Source organism: Ochotona curzoniae, unplaced genomic scaffold, assembly GCF_017591425.1.
Source record: "Ochotona curzoniae isolate NIBS_2020 unplaced genomic scaffold, NIBS_Ocur_1.0 contig_517, whole genome shotgun sequence".
NCBI classification, from domain to species: domain Eukaryota; kingdom Metazoa; phylum Chordata; class Mammalia; order Lagomorpha; family Ochotonidae; genus Ochotona; species Ochotona curzoniae.
In genome coordinates, this window is record NW_024466454.1 from 8,310,856 (window position 1) to 8,325,449 (window position 14,594).

At 39.6% G+C, this 14,594-nt stretch overlaps 1 protein-coding gene across 1 annotated transcript in view; it reads left to right on the forward strand.

Moving 5' to 3' along the window:
* OVCH2 (ovochymase 2) overlaps positions 1-14,594 on the forward strand; it is a 30,868-nt gene that overhangs the window by 5,780 nt on the left and 10,494 nt on the right. The window contains exons 7-15 of the mRNA XM_040989020.1: positions 682-871; positions 1,976-1,999; positions 3,620-3,710; positions 3,829-3,953; positions 4,691-4,831; positions 5,193-5,323; positions 8,311-8,404; positions 8,960-9,091; positions 10,474-10,554. Coding sequence (XP_040844954.1) covers positions 682-871; positions 1,976-1,999; positions 3,620-3,710; positions 3,829-3,953; positions 4,691-4,831; positions 5,193-5,323; positions 8,311-8,404; positions 8,960-9,091; positions 10,474-10,554 — 1,009 coding nt within the window. The remainder of the gene's footprint in view (positions 1-681; positions 872-1,975; positions 2,000-3,619; positions 3,711-3,828; positions 3,954-4,690; positions 4,832-5,192; positions 5,324-8,310; positions 8,405-8,959; positions 9,092-10,473; positions 10,555-14,594) is intronic.

Here is a 14,594-nt window from a genome sequence, read left to right on the forward strand (position 1 = left end):
TCTGTTTGAAGCAACTGGAGGACACTGTGTTGAACGAAATAAGCCAGACTCAAGAAAGACAAATGTTTTCCCTTATTTGTGCGAAATAAAATGTACATTTTTTAACTTAAAGAAAAAAAAAGGCTCCTTCCAAGTATGACAGGAATCTGGACAGAAGGGTCAGAAATAAGATGTCAAGTCAAAAGAAAGGGACAGTTTCAATATTTTTATGTGAATACAAAGTGGGTCTTCTGGTTCTTCCAACAGAACAGGTAACAAAGATAATACCAAGAAGCAGCAAGAATAAGCTCCGGGTTCTACCACCCCAATGGATAGGTAGTATTACCTATTTAGCTGCTGTGTTGCAGCTGTTGGGAACTTTACTTTTCCTCCATTTTCCTGCTGACTAGGACCTGATGTCAATTTGATTGTGGGGTACAATTTATCTGACTCTATGGCTATAGCATGAGACAGGGAAAGGAAACAAGTCTGCTACTTCAACCTAGACCTAGAATGGAGTTAGAATGGGTAAAATTGATGCCCTTCTATGGTATTCAAGGGTCATATTGAAATTGCATTTGGCTTAGATTACTGACAGTGAGGAAATGCCACTCTCATGCAGTGTCCTTATAGGGAAAAAGTAATCACTCTGGGGCACAGAAACTCACAAGCATGGTAACAGAGGCTTTTTCCTCCCTGCAGGGAGATTCAGGAGGTTCACTTATGTGCCAGAGTAAAAGAGGTATCTGGACCATGGCTGGTGTGACTTCCTGGGGATTGGGCTGTGGTCGAAGCTGGACAAACAATGCACTGGAAAATAAGCAAGGATCCCCTGGGATCTTCACAGATCTCAGTAAAGTGCTTCCCTGGATCTACGAACACATCCAAACTGGTAATGAACTGGCATTGAGTAAAGAAGCTCCCATTTTGGCTGGGCTAAGAGAGGGCACCGGCAGTGTAGGCAAGACAGACCAGAGAGCAGACACACTCCACCCACTTGTTCTTGGAGTAGCACATAGGGACTTGAAAACAACAGTGAACTAGAGCACATACTGCATGCAAACATTCAATGAAGAAAAAATTAACCTATCCATCCTATTTGGTCAAATCAGCCTTTAATTTAAACTATACTTGAGGATGATATGTTTTTACCACTCATCACTCTGTTCTGGCAAGAATAATCAGGCTATAGTAGGCCATTATCAACCAGGGACTGTTCTGCCATATAGGGAACAGCATCACCACCAGGATTAGGGGTCCTTTGGCGTCCACTGGAGAAGGGCCACTGATACTTCCAAGCATCTTATAATGTACATGACAGTCCAGCACAACAAAGAATGACTCCATCCACATTTTCAATAGCACCATGGCTGAGATGCCCCAGCATCAATCTGAGCACAACGAGTCAGAACGGGCCAGGATCTTCATACATCTATCTACTAGATTGCCTAGCCAGCTGAACACAATTTCAGTTCTGTATCCAAACTCCGTTTAGTTTTTCTAACTGGTGGTTTCCAGATTCCACAAAGGGTTCTGTCCATTCCCAAAACAATAAACTAATTCAAGTTAGTTCAGTAAGAACTTGAGTTTATTTCTAAGTGTATGGTCCTGGGACAGGTATCTGAGCCCTCAGTTCAAGTTGTAGCTATCCACAAAATGGTCCTGTGGTTGTGGGCAAGTTATTTCCATCTTAAGCCTTTAATCCATGTAGACCAACCTTTTTTATTTCTGTGTAATTTCCAAATTAATCACCATTTATTGATTAGTTTTATTAATTTGTGGATCAATAAAGAGAATCATGTCATCTCCTTAAAACACCAGGACCCCATTTCGGCATTATCAGTTTATCCCTTCTGTTCACTACATAGTTTAGATTTTCATTGGTTGTGTATTAACCTAAAAGTCTCAGGAGTTAGGAAAAAGACTGCTTACTACTTGAAATATTGCTTAAAAGATCACAAGCATTGAATCACATCTTTCTTTTTTTTCCCCCTAGGAAATAAGAAAAAGAGCACCAAAGGTGGGTATTCCTTGCAACCTGTTGCACCTGGGTCATGAATTGACCTCCATCATTTCTGAATGTCAGGTCCCTTCGTAATCAGCAATCTTCCTCCTCTGCAAGAGTTCTTCATGCTTACCATGCGTAAAACTATCATTTGGAGCACCCACAGACCTCACTAACCGGGCAAATCCATTCTCAGTAGGGACATGGAGTCCCTCCCCCGCCCCTTATTTCATTTCTCATTAGTCCAAAGCCTCATCTAAAATCAGCAAAGATTTGTTAAACCCTTGCTCTAAATTAGACATTTGAAGGAAAAGGACAAGCTTACAAGCCATATATCTTGCCTTAAACTTATCTAAGGCACTCACCCTCAGTGTCATATTGCAACTCCACAATAAACTCACCCTGTGATATCCTATCTCTGATCTTAGTTTCCTAATCTATAAAGAAAAAAGTTTGTAATAGATGGTTTCTTAGATGTCTTCAGTCCAAATCTTCAGTTTTTCTTGGAGCCTACAAAATCCTCCCCAGAGAATAATAAATGAAAGTAGTACTCTGAGAGCTCAGAGGAGGGGTGGCTGCTTCTAAGCTAAAAAGAAACATCAGTAAGTCATTTTTTAAGAGTTCTGGAGCATATACATCTTTTAAGCTGAGCTTTGAAGGAAGAAAATTTTGCCCAATGGAAATGGTTGATGGGCTAAAAAATTCCTATTCAAGAAATCATTCTCACCAAAGAATAGATATTAACAGATGGAGACAGGCAAATATGGAAAGAAACAGAGACAAGTTAGGCAAACCAGCTGAGGCATAGAGGTGTAATGCAATCTACCGAGGGAAAAGCAACAAAAGATAACTTGAGATAAAATTGTGAAAACTTCAAGTCACTTCAAAAGTTTGGATTTTGAGGAATAGGCAGTTAATTAGATAATAGATTAAAGCTGGACTTTAAAATCATATTACATAATAGTATATACTAAACCTAGGTAAGTATACATATATATTAATTCAAGAAATAAGAAACAAATGGCTGCACCAACATTTTGCCCAAAGAATGCAACAGAAGAGACTAGAAATAAGAAAAATTAAGACTTGGTAGCCAAGTCAATGAATATTGTAAGTGGTGGTAGTGGTGGGCCCAAGACTAGTACAGATGTTTTGAACATGAGAAATCAAGAAATAATAAAATCAAAAGTGGAAACAGTTTTGCTGACCCAGAGAAATGTTTTGTGAAACATGCTAAGTTCAGGGAAAAGAGCTAGAAAAACATTGTAAGACAATGTTTGAAGATCAGAGAAGTAGAGAAACTAATGATTATGAACGAAACTAATCAGGGGGTTCATGTAGAGAGGGAAGATGAGGATTAAAGACAGAACCTAGGACGTGCCTGTATTACAGAACATTATGAGATCAGAGAAAGATGAGTTAAGAAGAAAACATATATAGCCTCTCAAGTTTAAGAGTAAGGGGACTTTAAAGGAACAAAGAAGCATACTGCATTGCAGAAACTAAGAGAGGAGAAAATGTCATGAAGAACAGTAGACTACAATCTAGAAAGAACTAGAAGGTGGAAGCACCTACGCAGCTTGTAGAAGGAAGGTTCGCGGTTTGGAGCCATCACTGTTATCCCTTCCTTCCCAGCCCAGTGCAGTGAGCAGCATGGCATAGTCAGCGGCTCTGAAGGCAAATTGCACTTCCCAGAAAGCCTCCTCCTGTATTATGAAAGCAAACAGTGAGTAGCCCCCTCTGGCATCCTTATGCCCACCTCCAGGCTGGCTGTACTTATTAACTGGATTGGCATAATTACTCTCTACCTAGAAATGACATCCTTTCAATGTGTTTTCCTGCAGACTCTGTGTCTGGACTCTGTTGGTACCACAGGCAATGCATGTGTTGCTCAATTTTTCCCGCCTGGATGTAGAGTCTTGTGAGCATAATTACCTGTCAATGTATTCTTTAGAAGACAGACTCATTGGTGAGTGAATTTTCATACTGTCCAATGGAAGCTAGAGCTATGTGGGCTTAATGAGAGCCAGCTGCAATATGTCTGGCACCAAGGCATCCCTAAACCACTCACTAGCTGATTCCAACTTTGAGATCCGGAACAGGGAGGGAGAAGGAACTCAGTCTGAGCCTGTGGAGGCTACAAGGCCACAGAACATTTCACTTGCTGCAACTGCTTCCCATCAAACCCAGTTTCCAAACCCACTTGCGGGAGTAGGAATTAAGCTAGGAGTAAAATCCACATGCATTTCAGAGCCTGCTGGCCACTGCTCTAATACCCTCAATTCCAAATGCCGCTTTCCGAGGCACAGAAATGACTTTTACATACTTCATCAAACTCAAAAGAGAAGTAGATAAACCATGAGGTGACAAAAATGTCTTAAATAAGAAAGGTAGCATTTCTGTGATCCTCCACTGGAGGTGCTTTTGCCTCCCAGGGGACAACTGGCAATATTTTTGAAGCACTTTAAGTTTTCATGACTGGGGCGGGGACTGGGAGGGACAATGTTGCTGAAATCAAAGTTGGCTGTCACAACTAGAAGGAGTGTTTATGGTAGAGGTCAGCAATGCTACTAAATACCCAACTAAAGGCACAGGCAGAATGAACACAAAGAATGTTCTGTTCCAAAATATCAATAGTGGCAAGGTTGAGAAACCTTAATGGGTAATGCTTTCTAAATGCTGAACAACACTCTCTTTGTGTTGCAGGCAAATTCTGTGGAGAAAGACTTGCCTCATCCATTCTTGTGGGTTCCAATTCCATGAGGCTGGAGTTTATCTCTGATGCCACAGATTATGCCGCCGGGTTTAACATAACCTACAAAGCGCTTAAACCAAACTACATTCCTGGTAAAATCATTGACTTTTATCACACAGTATCCAGGTCTTAGGTAGAAGTTTAGGGTCCACGGGAAGCAGGTGAGGAGCAAGGGGGCTTGCTCTGAAGTCTGGGAAGCTCTACAGTAGAAAGGGACCATGAGGGTCAGCCAGGGAGCAGGTGTAATCTCTCCTTCCACAGTCCTAACACTCATCATCCAAGGGGGGAGAGATGACCTAAAGAGTTCCTGAAAAGGAGTGCTCAGATTTCTTCCTTCTTCTTGGCTCTGTCTAAATATTCAGTTCATGAATTATTTTTAGGAGACAGGGGAGAAAAGAGAGAATTCTTTATTGTGGTGGTACCAGATGTCTGCCCTTTATCCTTGTATTTCAGATTCAGGTTGCAATTCCTTAACTGTTCTCTTTGAAGAAGGTATCATACAGAGTCTTCACTATCCGGAAAACTACAGTGACATGGCTAACTGTAACTGGATTTTCCAAGCCCCCCAACATCATCTAATTAAGGTACTGATTCTAATTAAGGTACCCTTACTTAGTCATAAGATGTCTATAGAACAGCTAACACAAGCATCATATGGGCAGGCTTTTAAAATCAGATTTATTCACTGCTGTATTTTTCACACCTAGTATCTAGGACATGAGGCTCTCAATAAATATTTGAAAAATGACCTCGCTTAGTTTCCCATGAAATTGTCCAATATGACCACTAGATGGTACTTGAACTCTACACTTCTTCTTGGTGGGGGGGGGGGGGCAGGCGGGTAGGGGGCAGAAAAAGCAACAACAAAACCAAAAAAGTGCTGTCCTAATCTTTGTACTTGATGATTTTGATCAGGCTCTACTTCTCTGTATAAACAGGAACTTCTCCCTTCTTCATTAAACTACTAATAGAATATTATGGCATAAGCAATGGCTAGCAAAACTCAATGGTAACCACGGCAAAATCACTAAACCTACAAAGAAAAGAGCCAGTGGGCCTGGCACGATAGCGTAGCTATTAAAGTCCTCGCTTTGAGTGTTTGGGGATCCCATATGGGCACTGGTTCATGTCCTGGCGGTCCTGCTTCCCATCCAGCTCCCTGCGTGGGGCCTGGGAATGCAGCCAAGGACTGCATTTGGGACCCTGCACCCACGTGGGAGACCCAGAAGAGCTCCTGGCTCCTGGCTTTGGATTGGCTCAGCTGCAGCCATTGAGGCTGCTTGGGGAGTAAATCATCAGACAAAAGATCTCCCTCTCTGTCTTTCCTCCTCTCTGTATATCCGCCTTTCCAATAAAAATAAATAAATCTTAAAAAAAAAAAAAAGAAAAAGAAAAGAGCCAGTAATGAAGAGGAAGTAGTACAAAGCAAGGGCATGAAACTGCTGGATAACCAGTCATAAGGCATACTTGGGGTAGGGATAATGGGAAGTGAGGCTGACGTCAAAATTTGGAAGCCTCTGAATATCAGTGTAGGATGAGCGGTTATTCCACATTGGATTGCAAGAGTTAGTAATCATTTGTCCATTAAACGTTAGTGAACCAAATGTAGAGTGGCTGAGTACCATCACCTGGGCAGTTGAACATAAGACTGCAATCAAAGTATGATTAGACTTAGGCAACTACTTATAAGTCTTTCTCCTTAATCATTGAAAGCCAGATGGTCTAGGAAGAAGAGAAAGGAACATAGAAAATAAAGCAGCATGGCAGGGGGAGAGGTGGGAAGGATTTAAGGAAAGTAAAATTTCAAATCTCTTATACATTTGAAGCAGATGAGATCTGGGATGTAAGAGAAACAAATCGATATGGGTCTTAGCCCTGAGAATGGAGCTTTTAATTTAAAATACACAATAAAATTAAAAAGTTGCAACTGACAATTTGGATTTGCCATAAAATTTTAAAACCATTTTAAATAAACCATTAAGCCCTAATTCCAGTACTCAATAAAACAAACCAACCACAAAACAGAATAATTGGACTGGATAACAGATCAGCTAGGATTGCTACTGCCTGAAGTATTGCATTGGACCAGAATTTTGATACAGGAACAATATCACATAAATTTATGCACAAGTGGGAGAAACCAACACAGTAAAGCATAGATAGCTTCTAAAACTCCTGAAACCCAGAGACAAAGCAAAACAAGATGAAGATTGCGTGTTAATGCTGGATGATAAAAGTTAGGTATGAGCCTATTCCTGGGAGGAGGGAAAGGAAACATTTAGGTGAAATCTGAAAGTGCCACAGCATCATCTTGCAGGGCCTACTTAGTAATTTTGAAGCTGGTGTTACAAGTCATACCAATACACATACCATTTTGACTTGCAGAGAAAAGGAGCCATTTCCAGCAAATATCCCAGTAAGGGATTAACATATAACTAACAAATGGTATCTCCGACATCTGCTTTCTCTTTCCATACCATTAAAGACCATTTGCCTCAGTGTTGTACTATTCACAGTCACCTGTCCCTTGCTGGGAGGCCAGGCTCCACAGATTCCCCTCCATCTGTGTCCCAACTCCAATCTCACTGGCTTTTTCTCCTACCTATTCTGATTTAAAACTCTCTTGACCTGTGCTGCCATTGTGCTTAAATATCATTTTATTTGCTCCTCCTTTATTCTGCTCCCCACATATAGACACCTGACAAATCAAGTCCCCTATACAGGAAATAATATGAGAAGGGAAGAAATAAACACATTCTCAAGATGAGGAAAAGGTGAAACTCTCAAGGATAAATTGAATATTATGCTATAAAATTGAATATCATGATTACAGAAATGACGGAAATAGGTTTCTCATGATTTATTCTTTTTTGAACCCAGGTTGATGTAAAATGGCCACATTTCTTTTCCAGAGTTTTATTTTTCATATATTTCATAATCTACTAAAGAATTTTGCTGAGATTTACATTTAACCTTAGTATTCAAAATCGGCTTCCTGTAAACCATATCGGGATTTCCATTTTCATGCACATTCATGAATTCTCCTAGTTCACCGCACTGACTCTGAGCTCACTTTCCAAGTGCTCTGGGCAGCTCAGATGATACTCACTTTACATTTGATCAGGAACTATACGTATCCTGCCAGGTAGAATAAGACATTCTAAAAATGTACGCTTTCAGTTTTGACCCAGGAGAATTAGGGTTCAAGATGAAATATCAGGAACCAGGATACAACATAAAGATGCCCAGAGAAGCAACTGCATTCCTACATCACTAGCTGTACAGCCGGGCGGCATCACCCAAAGCCTAGTCGTTTTTAATGAGAAAAGTTTCCATGGGGGTGGCTCTTCTTGTCTGTTATGGCTGTGAGAGAAGACAGATAACTACACATTCAACCCATATTTTAATAATTTATATGTTTTAGAAGGTTTGAGTCTGTGACAAAGCATCTCTACCTAACTACTGAATATGCCACTAATAAGGTGTCATTCCAGAGCAAGTTGACCAAGCCCTATTTCACTTCTCTAAGTCACATATTGTTTATTCTGGATGTAACTTTGAGTCTTCTCAGCTTTCATTTCAGAGCCTGGAGACAGAAGAAAATGGAGATTGCACTTCTGACTATGTGACAGTACACAAAGATGTAGAAGGGAAGGAGGAAATAGGTTTGTGTTTCCTTGGAGACTCGGCTTCCACTGGTTTGCATCTAAACCTAGTCTTGAGAATTAAAAACAGCTTGCTCAATTTTTTTGCCTTTCTGTGTACCCCCCTCATCCTTCCTAGGGTTTTATTACCACTCCCTCTTCTATGAGGGGTTTCAAAAAGCTAGTGAAAATTGAACTAAAAGATGATGTGCATTTTCCATGAATTTTTTGAATTCCCCTCATGGTTTGGGCAGGAACACAGAAAATGAATATCAAAGAACCATTTGAATGAGAAGGAACATCATGAACCAGAAGTCAGAAGTGGAAAATTCCACTGACATAAGTTGGAATCAGTTCTGTTATAGGTGTTTCCATTTGGGATGTTTGGGAGACAAAATAACTGAAATATTAAATGCATATTTAAAAGAAGCAGGCTACCTTTCTATTTTGAAAAAGAATTATGACATCCATCAGGAAAGCTTATTTCTCAACAATTACTAAAGGACACATTTTTCTTTTTCTATCCAATGTTATTGGGTTCTTGCTGACATCTTACCTGGCCTGGGCTTGAACCAGCTCGGATGTGTGGCTATGATGTGCCCAGCCCTGTGCTGAGCTCCTCTGGAGTCATGCTCATCAGCTTCCAATCAGACGAACATGGCACCTCCAAAGGCTTTCAGGCTACCGTCTCCTTCCTCCCTGCAGTAGGTAAGAAGAGAGAGGAACTGACTCTGCAGTTGCTATTTTCAACCCTCAAAATGTGGTAACAAGGGCAGCCTTTAGGGCCCTATATGGATACAGTTGATCCTCACTATTTGCAGTAACTGTATCCTACAAGGTCGTCACTGCATAAGATGCCAGTGCTCTTATGTTCCCACAGACCTCTTGGAAACTGCCATCAATTGATCAACGCATACCCCAATTTTACATGTGATTCTATTTAAAGATACATTATTTAATATATAGAATTGATTCACTAACATAAAGCCATAGCAAATAATAATATAGCTCACATCTGAATGCTTATCTAACATGTATATTTTATTTCATTTAAAAATCACTTAAATGTGTATAATTAGTCAATACACAATAATTATGGATATTCATTTAGAGCAATATGACATTTCAATGCATGTATACAACATGTTATCATCTGATCAGGGTAGTTGATATATCCACCAATGAAACATGTGTTATTTCATTGTGCCTGGAATATTCAAAAGTCTCCTTACCAGCTAGTTTAAAATATACAGTTAGTTGTTGCTATCATAACGACCCTACTATGATGCGTGTACTTCCTCTGTGAGATCCATCCCAGCCTTCCTGTCCTTAGGAACACTGGATGGTAATTCAGTGTTTTGCTTGGAGGTCATTTTAAGTAAATTATCCCCAACAAAATGCACAAAAATGCAAAACACATGGCAGTAAATAGGCCATAAAAAGGACACTTGATGTAGTAAGAGAACTAAATGAGAAAGCACAATGTTCTCTTGCCCCATCTCTGCTGGGAAAATGCATGTGTGCAATTTAACTATCACTCTGCAATATCTGTGAACTACCATAAAAGCACCATCAGTGTTGCTTTTGGAGTTTAAAAGAAATATTAGTAAATTAAAAAAAACAGTTACTGAATCTACTGGGAGTGAAGATTGACTATGTCTGAATTTACACCTATTTCGACTAGATGAGATATCTTGAGAAGCAATCATGCAAAATTCATTTAAGAATGCAGTGGGGGTCAATCAGATAACATAAACTTGGCAATAAGCAAGTGTGTAACATAGCAGACATTCCGTACATGCAGTACCTTCACTAACCCCCATACTCTGTACATGACCTCTCTAGCTTCTCTCCAAGCTCCCACTCTTGTGGTCCCTTTGTCCAAATCCCCAATTCCACAACACCAGTTATCGTCTTCTTAAGTTATTAGTCTTTTTTAGGTGTGAAGCAGCTGCAGGTGGTAAAACCAGGTACTAAAAAACCCATAAAGTTCAGTTGACTAAAATATCTCTGAATTATAGCAGTCGTCATTTAGTAATATGACTGTGATAAGCTCTTAAGCTGAACAGTTTAATTGTGCTTATACGCAGATGTAAACATCTCCACATCAGAGGATGATTCACAGTCCCCGGAGACGTGGAAAGTGCCACCTGAAGAAATCGGTGCTCCTGGTAAACTGCTTTAGGGAATGTGACCAAACAATACTGTTAGGGTACATTCCAGGGAGTTCCTGGGCCCAGAAAACAACTGTGACGGGTTGAAATATATCATCCACCAACAATATGTTGGAGCCCTAACCTCAAGTGCCTCAGAATGTGGCTTTAGCTGGATACAAGGCCTTTACAGAGTGATCAGGTTAAAATGAGGACATGGGATAGGCCCTAATCCAATATGATCAGTGTTTTTCTTTTATGAGAAGGAGAAATTTGGATGCAGAGAGACACCTAGACACAAAGGAACAGCATGTAAAGATGAACCAAGGAGACACGGAGGCAACCCACAGGTAGATGAGAGGCCTGGGATAATTCTCCATCGCAGCCCTCAGCAAGAACCCTGCTGGCACCGTGAATTTGGACTTCTAGCCTCTAGAACTGCAAGATAATAAATTCCTGTTGGTCTAAGCTACTCAGTTTGTGGCACTTTGTGATAGCAGCAGATGAATACACCGGAATTGGCTTACACAGCTGTAGAAGGTTGACTCAGTAAACTCACAAGGCAGTTAGAAAGGGAAAAATCACAGGAACACTACAGGTATGGTTAAAGCCATTCTCTAGCAGAATTTGTTGTCCCTCTTGAGAAGCTGCAGTCCCTGTTAAAGGGCCTTCCAGCTAATACAGTCAGGCCACTCAGACTATTCAAGATGATCTCCTTACCTAAAGTCCACTGATGAGGTCCTTTAAGCACATCTGCAAAATCCCTTCGCAGCAGCACTTGGATTTGCAGTTCACTAAATAACTGCAGGCAGTAGCTTAGCCATGCTGGCACATCAAAAAAGCCACTGCACAGAGCTGTATGGGCTGTGGTCATCACCCATCTTTGCTCAAAGCAACACTAAAATATTTCTAGCAAAATTTCCATATCAAGTGACTCTTTTGATGGAAATAGCCTGTATGCCTAATTGTGGTCTGGCTCACAACATCCCCTTACCGTAAAATTGTAAGTTTTTTAAAACCTTTAAAACTACCAGGTTTTAAGGTTGATGACCTTAGCAAGGCTGAGTTCTCCCTTTTCCTTTTCTTCTCCATAATACCCACTGGCATATGTAACACACTTACAGTGACATACTGAGCCACAGGGAAAATATAGTGATGAGGGCAGCAAGCAGAGGATATTTTTATTGCTTGCTAATTTGATAGTTTGTTAAAAGTCAAACACCTTGTTTTTACTTTTATTTTTATTTGACTTGTATAATACAGAGTAGGGAGAATGAATATTCCTTTTAGCAGCATTATTTAACAAGAGCTAGATGTGGTCTGAGTTTCTTTGTTCCGGCTTCTTTGACAACAACATCAAGATGCAACAAAGCCCCAGGTAGAAAATCTTTTCTGAAGTTAACTGAAGTGGTACTTTCTCTTGACCACCACGGGAAGCACTCAGAAAAGCCATTTTTATCAGCCTACGCCAGGACCAATATTTTCCAAGACGTCTCATTGTAACACCCAGCAAGACATTTACCTTTTTATTTCCAGCAGCTACTGCAATGCTCAGAACAAAGCAGGTGCCAAAATAAAAATGTGGTGAACAAAATTAAAGAATATACAAAATATCGTCCAAGGTATAAGTTTAAATAGAGACTTTCCTGATTCTCTATCATTGACTTGATACCTATTTAGGATCTAATCTTACAAAAAAATTATAAAAGCAAAAATAAAAGAGTTTCTATGTGCCATATATTAAGTACCAAGCCTACCTAGATTCCTTAACTAATTCAATAAAGCATTTTCTTCCTCACTTTTTATTTTGAAATTTTATAGAAAATGTCAAAAAGTCATGCATGAGTACCTATATATCATTCCTATACACTTATCTGTTGAAATCCTACCATAATTATTTTAATAAGCAGGTGGTACTTTCTGTATGAATCTTCACACCAGGGCATAGGGCTTGAGGGAGGAGGTACAAAAATGAACAAAATACTTATGTTCTAATGAGAATTGGAACACTGAAAATAAATAGTAGATATTCAAATAGTTCCATCTATTTAAATAATTAAATTAAGTAATTAAAGTCATTTACAACTATTACGCGATGTTAAAGATCATGCCAGCAGTTACCCTTGGGGTGCACACTGACTAGAGGTATTCAGAATGGGTCACCTCTTATTGTTCTTTGCTTTTAGATCTAGGTCCTGGGTTTACTTTCTGAAAATTCCCTGGGCTACAAAATTATTACTCAAAAGCTTTTCTAAATTTATATTACACTTTGATAAAATTCACAACAGAAAAGTACGTAGCAAAGAAATAATAGAAAAAAAAATTCTAGATGAGGTGATTAGGAAACTAGCAAAGGGTTAGTAGGACATCAATATTATTCTATACATATAGTCCTTGGATGATATCATCAAAACAGCACTCTTAGATGGTAAAGTGGGAAATGTGAGGAAAGTGGGTAAAGATTAACCACAGGAAAAGTACATTGGGTGAGCAATATGGAGGACCCAAACCCTCAAAACCAACTTATAACAGAATGCCTTCTACTTTGGTAGAAGATAAGTTACATGATACCCTATTGATCCTGGATCTAAAGTTTTTGGAAATCGAGTAATTTGGAACAAAAGAGAAGTCAAAGGGCAAGCCAGGTATTTTATCCCTGTGACACATCCACTGCCAGTAATGTGTGTATTAAAATATGTATTCATTTGAAAGGAAGAATAACAAGAAAAGAGGAGAGACAAAAAAGAGAAGAGACAAATGACAGGTGGTAGTAGTGGTGGTAGTGTAGGGGTGCAGGAAATGGAGAATGGATATCTTCCTCATACATGAGCCATCACCTTCTGACTACCAGGCACGTTACCAGAAAGCTGGATCAAAAGGAGCACCCAGATTCGAAAGCAGCATCCAGATATGAGGTGCAGGCATCTCTACAACATTGGCCCCAGTGCGTCCATTTGTAATCTCTCTAGAATACAGCACTTCTCACGATTCCCAGGTTTTTATTAAAGTGCCATACACAAGGGAGCTACATTGAGATTATTTTCTGTGTCTGATGGTGAAGAGGATCCACAGATAACAAAGATGCATCTCTCTGTAGTGGAAGAGGTAAAAGAGCCCATAGCCAGGTCCTGGCTACTGCAGGTGAACCTGCAGACTGCCACTAAGTGCCTCCAGGAAGAAATGATCATACAAAGACCTAGGTACCCACCACTGCTCGCTGTTTTATGATTAAATACAGTACTCTCAGTTACACATGGCCAACTATGGTCAAAATATCACATAGAAAATTCCAGAGGCAAGCAATTTATAAGTTTTGAGTTGTGCACCATTTTGAGGAAGTTACAAAATCTGGCACCTTCCTATCTTGCCTCATTCAATGCCTGAAGCATCCCTTTATCCAGTCATCTGCCTTAATCACTTGGTAACCAGCTTGGTTATCAGATCAACTGTTGTGGCACCACAGTCTTGTGTTCAAATAATCCTTGCCTAGTAGCTTAAATCCATGTCAAAATGACTACATTATTCACCTTACTTCATCTAATCATTTAGGCATTACATCATCTCACATTATTGTATTACTGTGCTGCACTATTAAGTACAATACAGTAAGATATTTTGAAAGGGAGAGAGACTATATTCACACAGCTTTTTTTACAGTATATTGTTAAAATTATTCTGTTTGCTAGTACTTGCTTTTAATCTCTTAGTGGACATAATTTATAAGTTAAATCTTTATCATATATATGAGGAGCCTCAAAATAGCTTATGGAAAATGCTTATTATATTTTCATTTTATTTTGCATGAGCTTTTTAAAGTTTTTCTGCATGTGCACAAAAAAAGCATAGTCTATATGGCGTTTCATACTTTCTGCAGATGCAGGCATCCACTATGCATTTTAGAACATGCTCCTCTAGGACAAAGAAAACCTACCCTAAGTCTGAAAAATGAAATATTGGTTGACTTCCATCTGTCAGTTACCACCGCTAATTTCTATCAGGGTCTCCCCTAATCATCACTCTGAGTAAGGATGAACTCCCTTAGAGCCTGAAAAATCCGC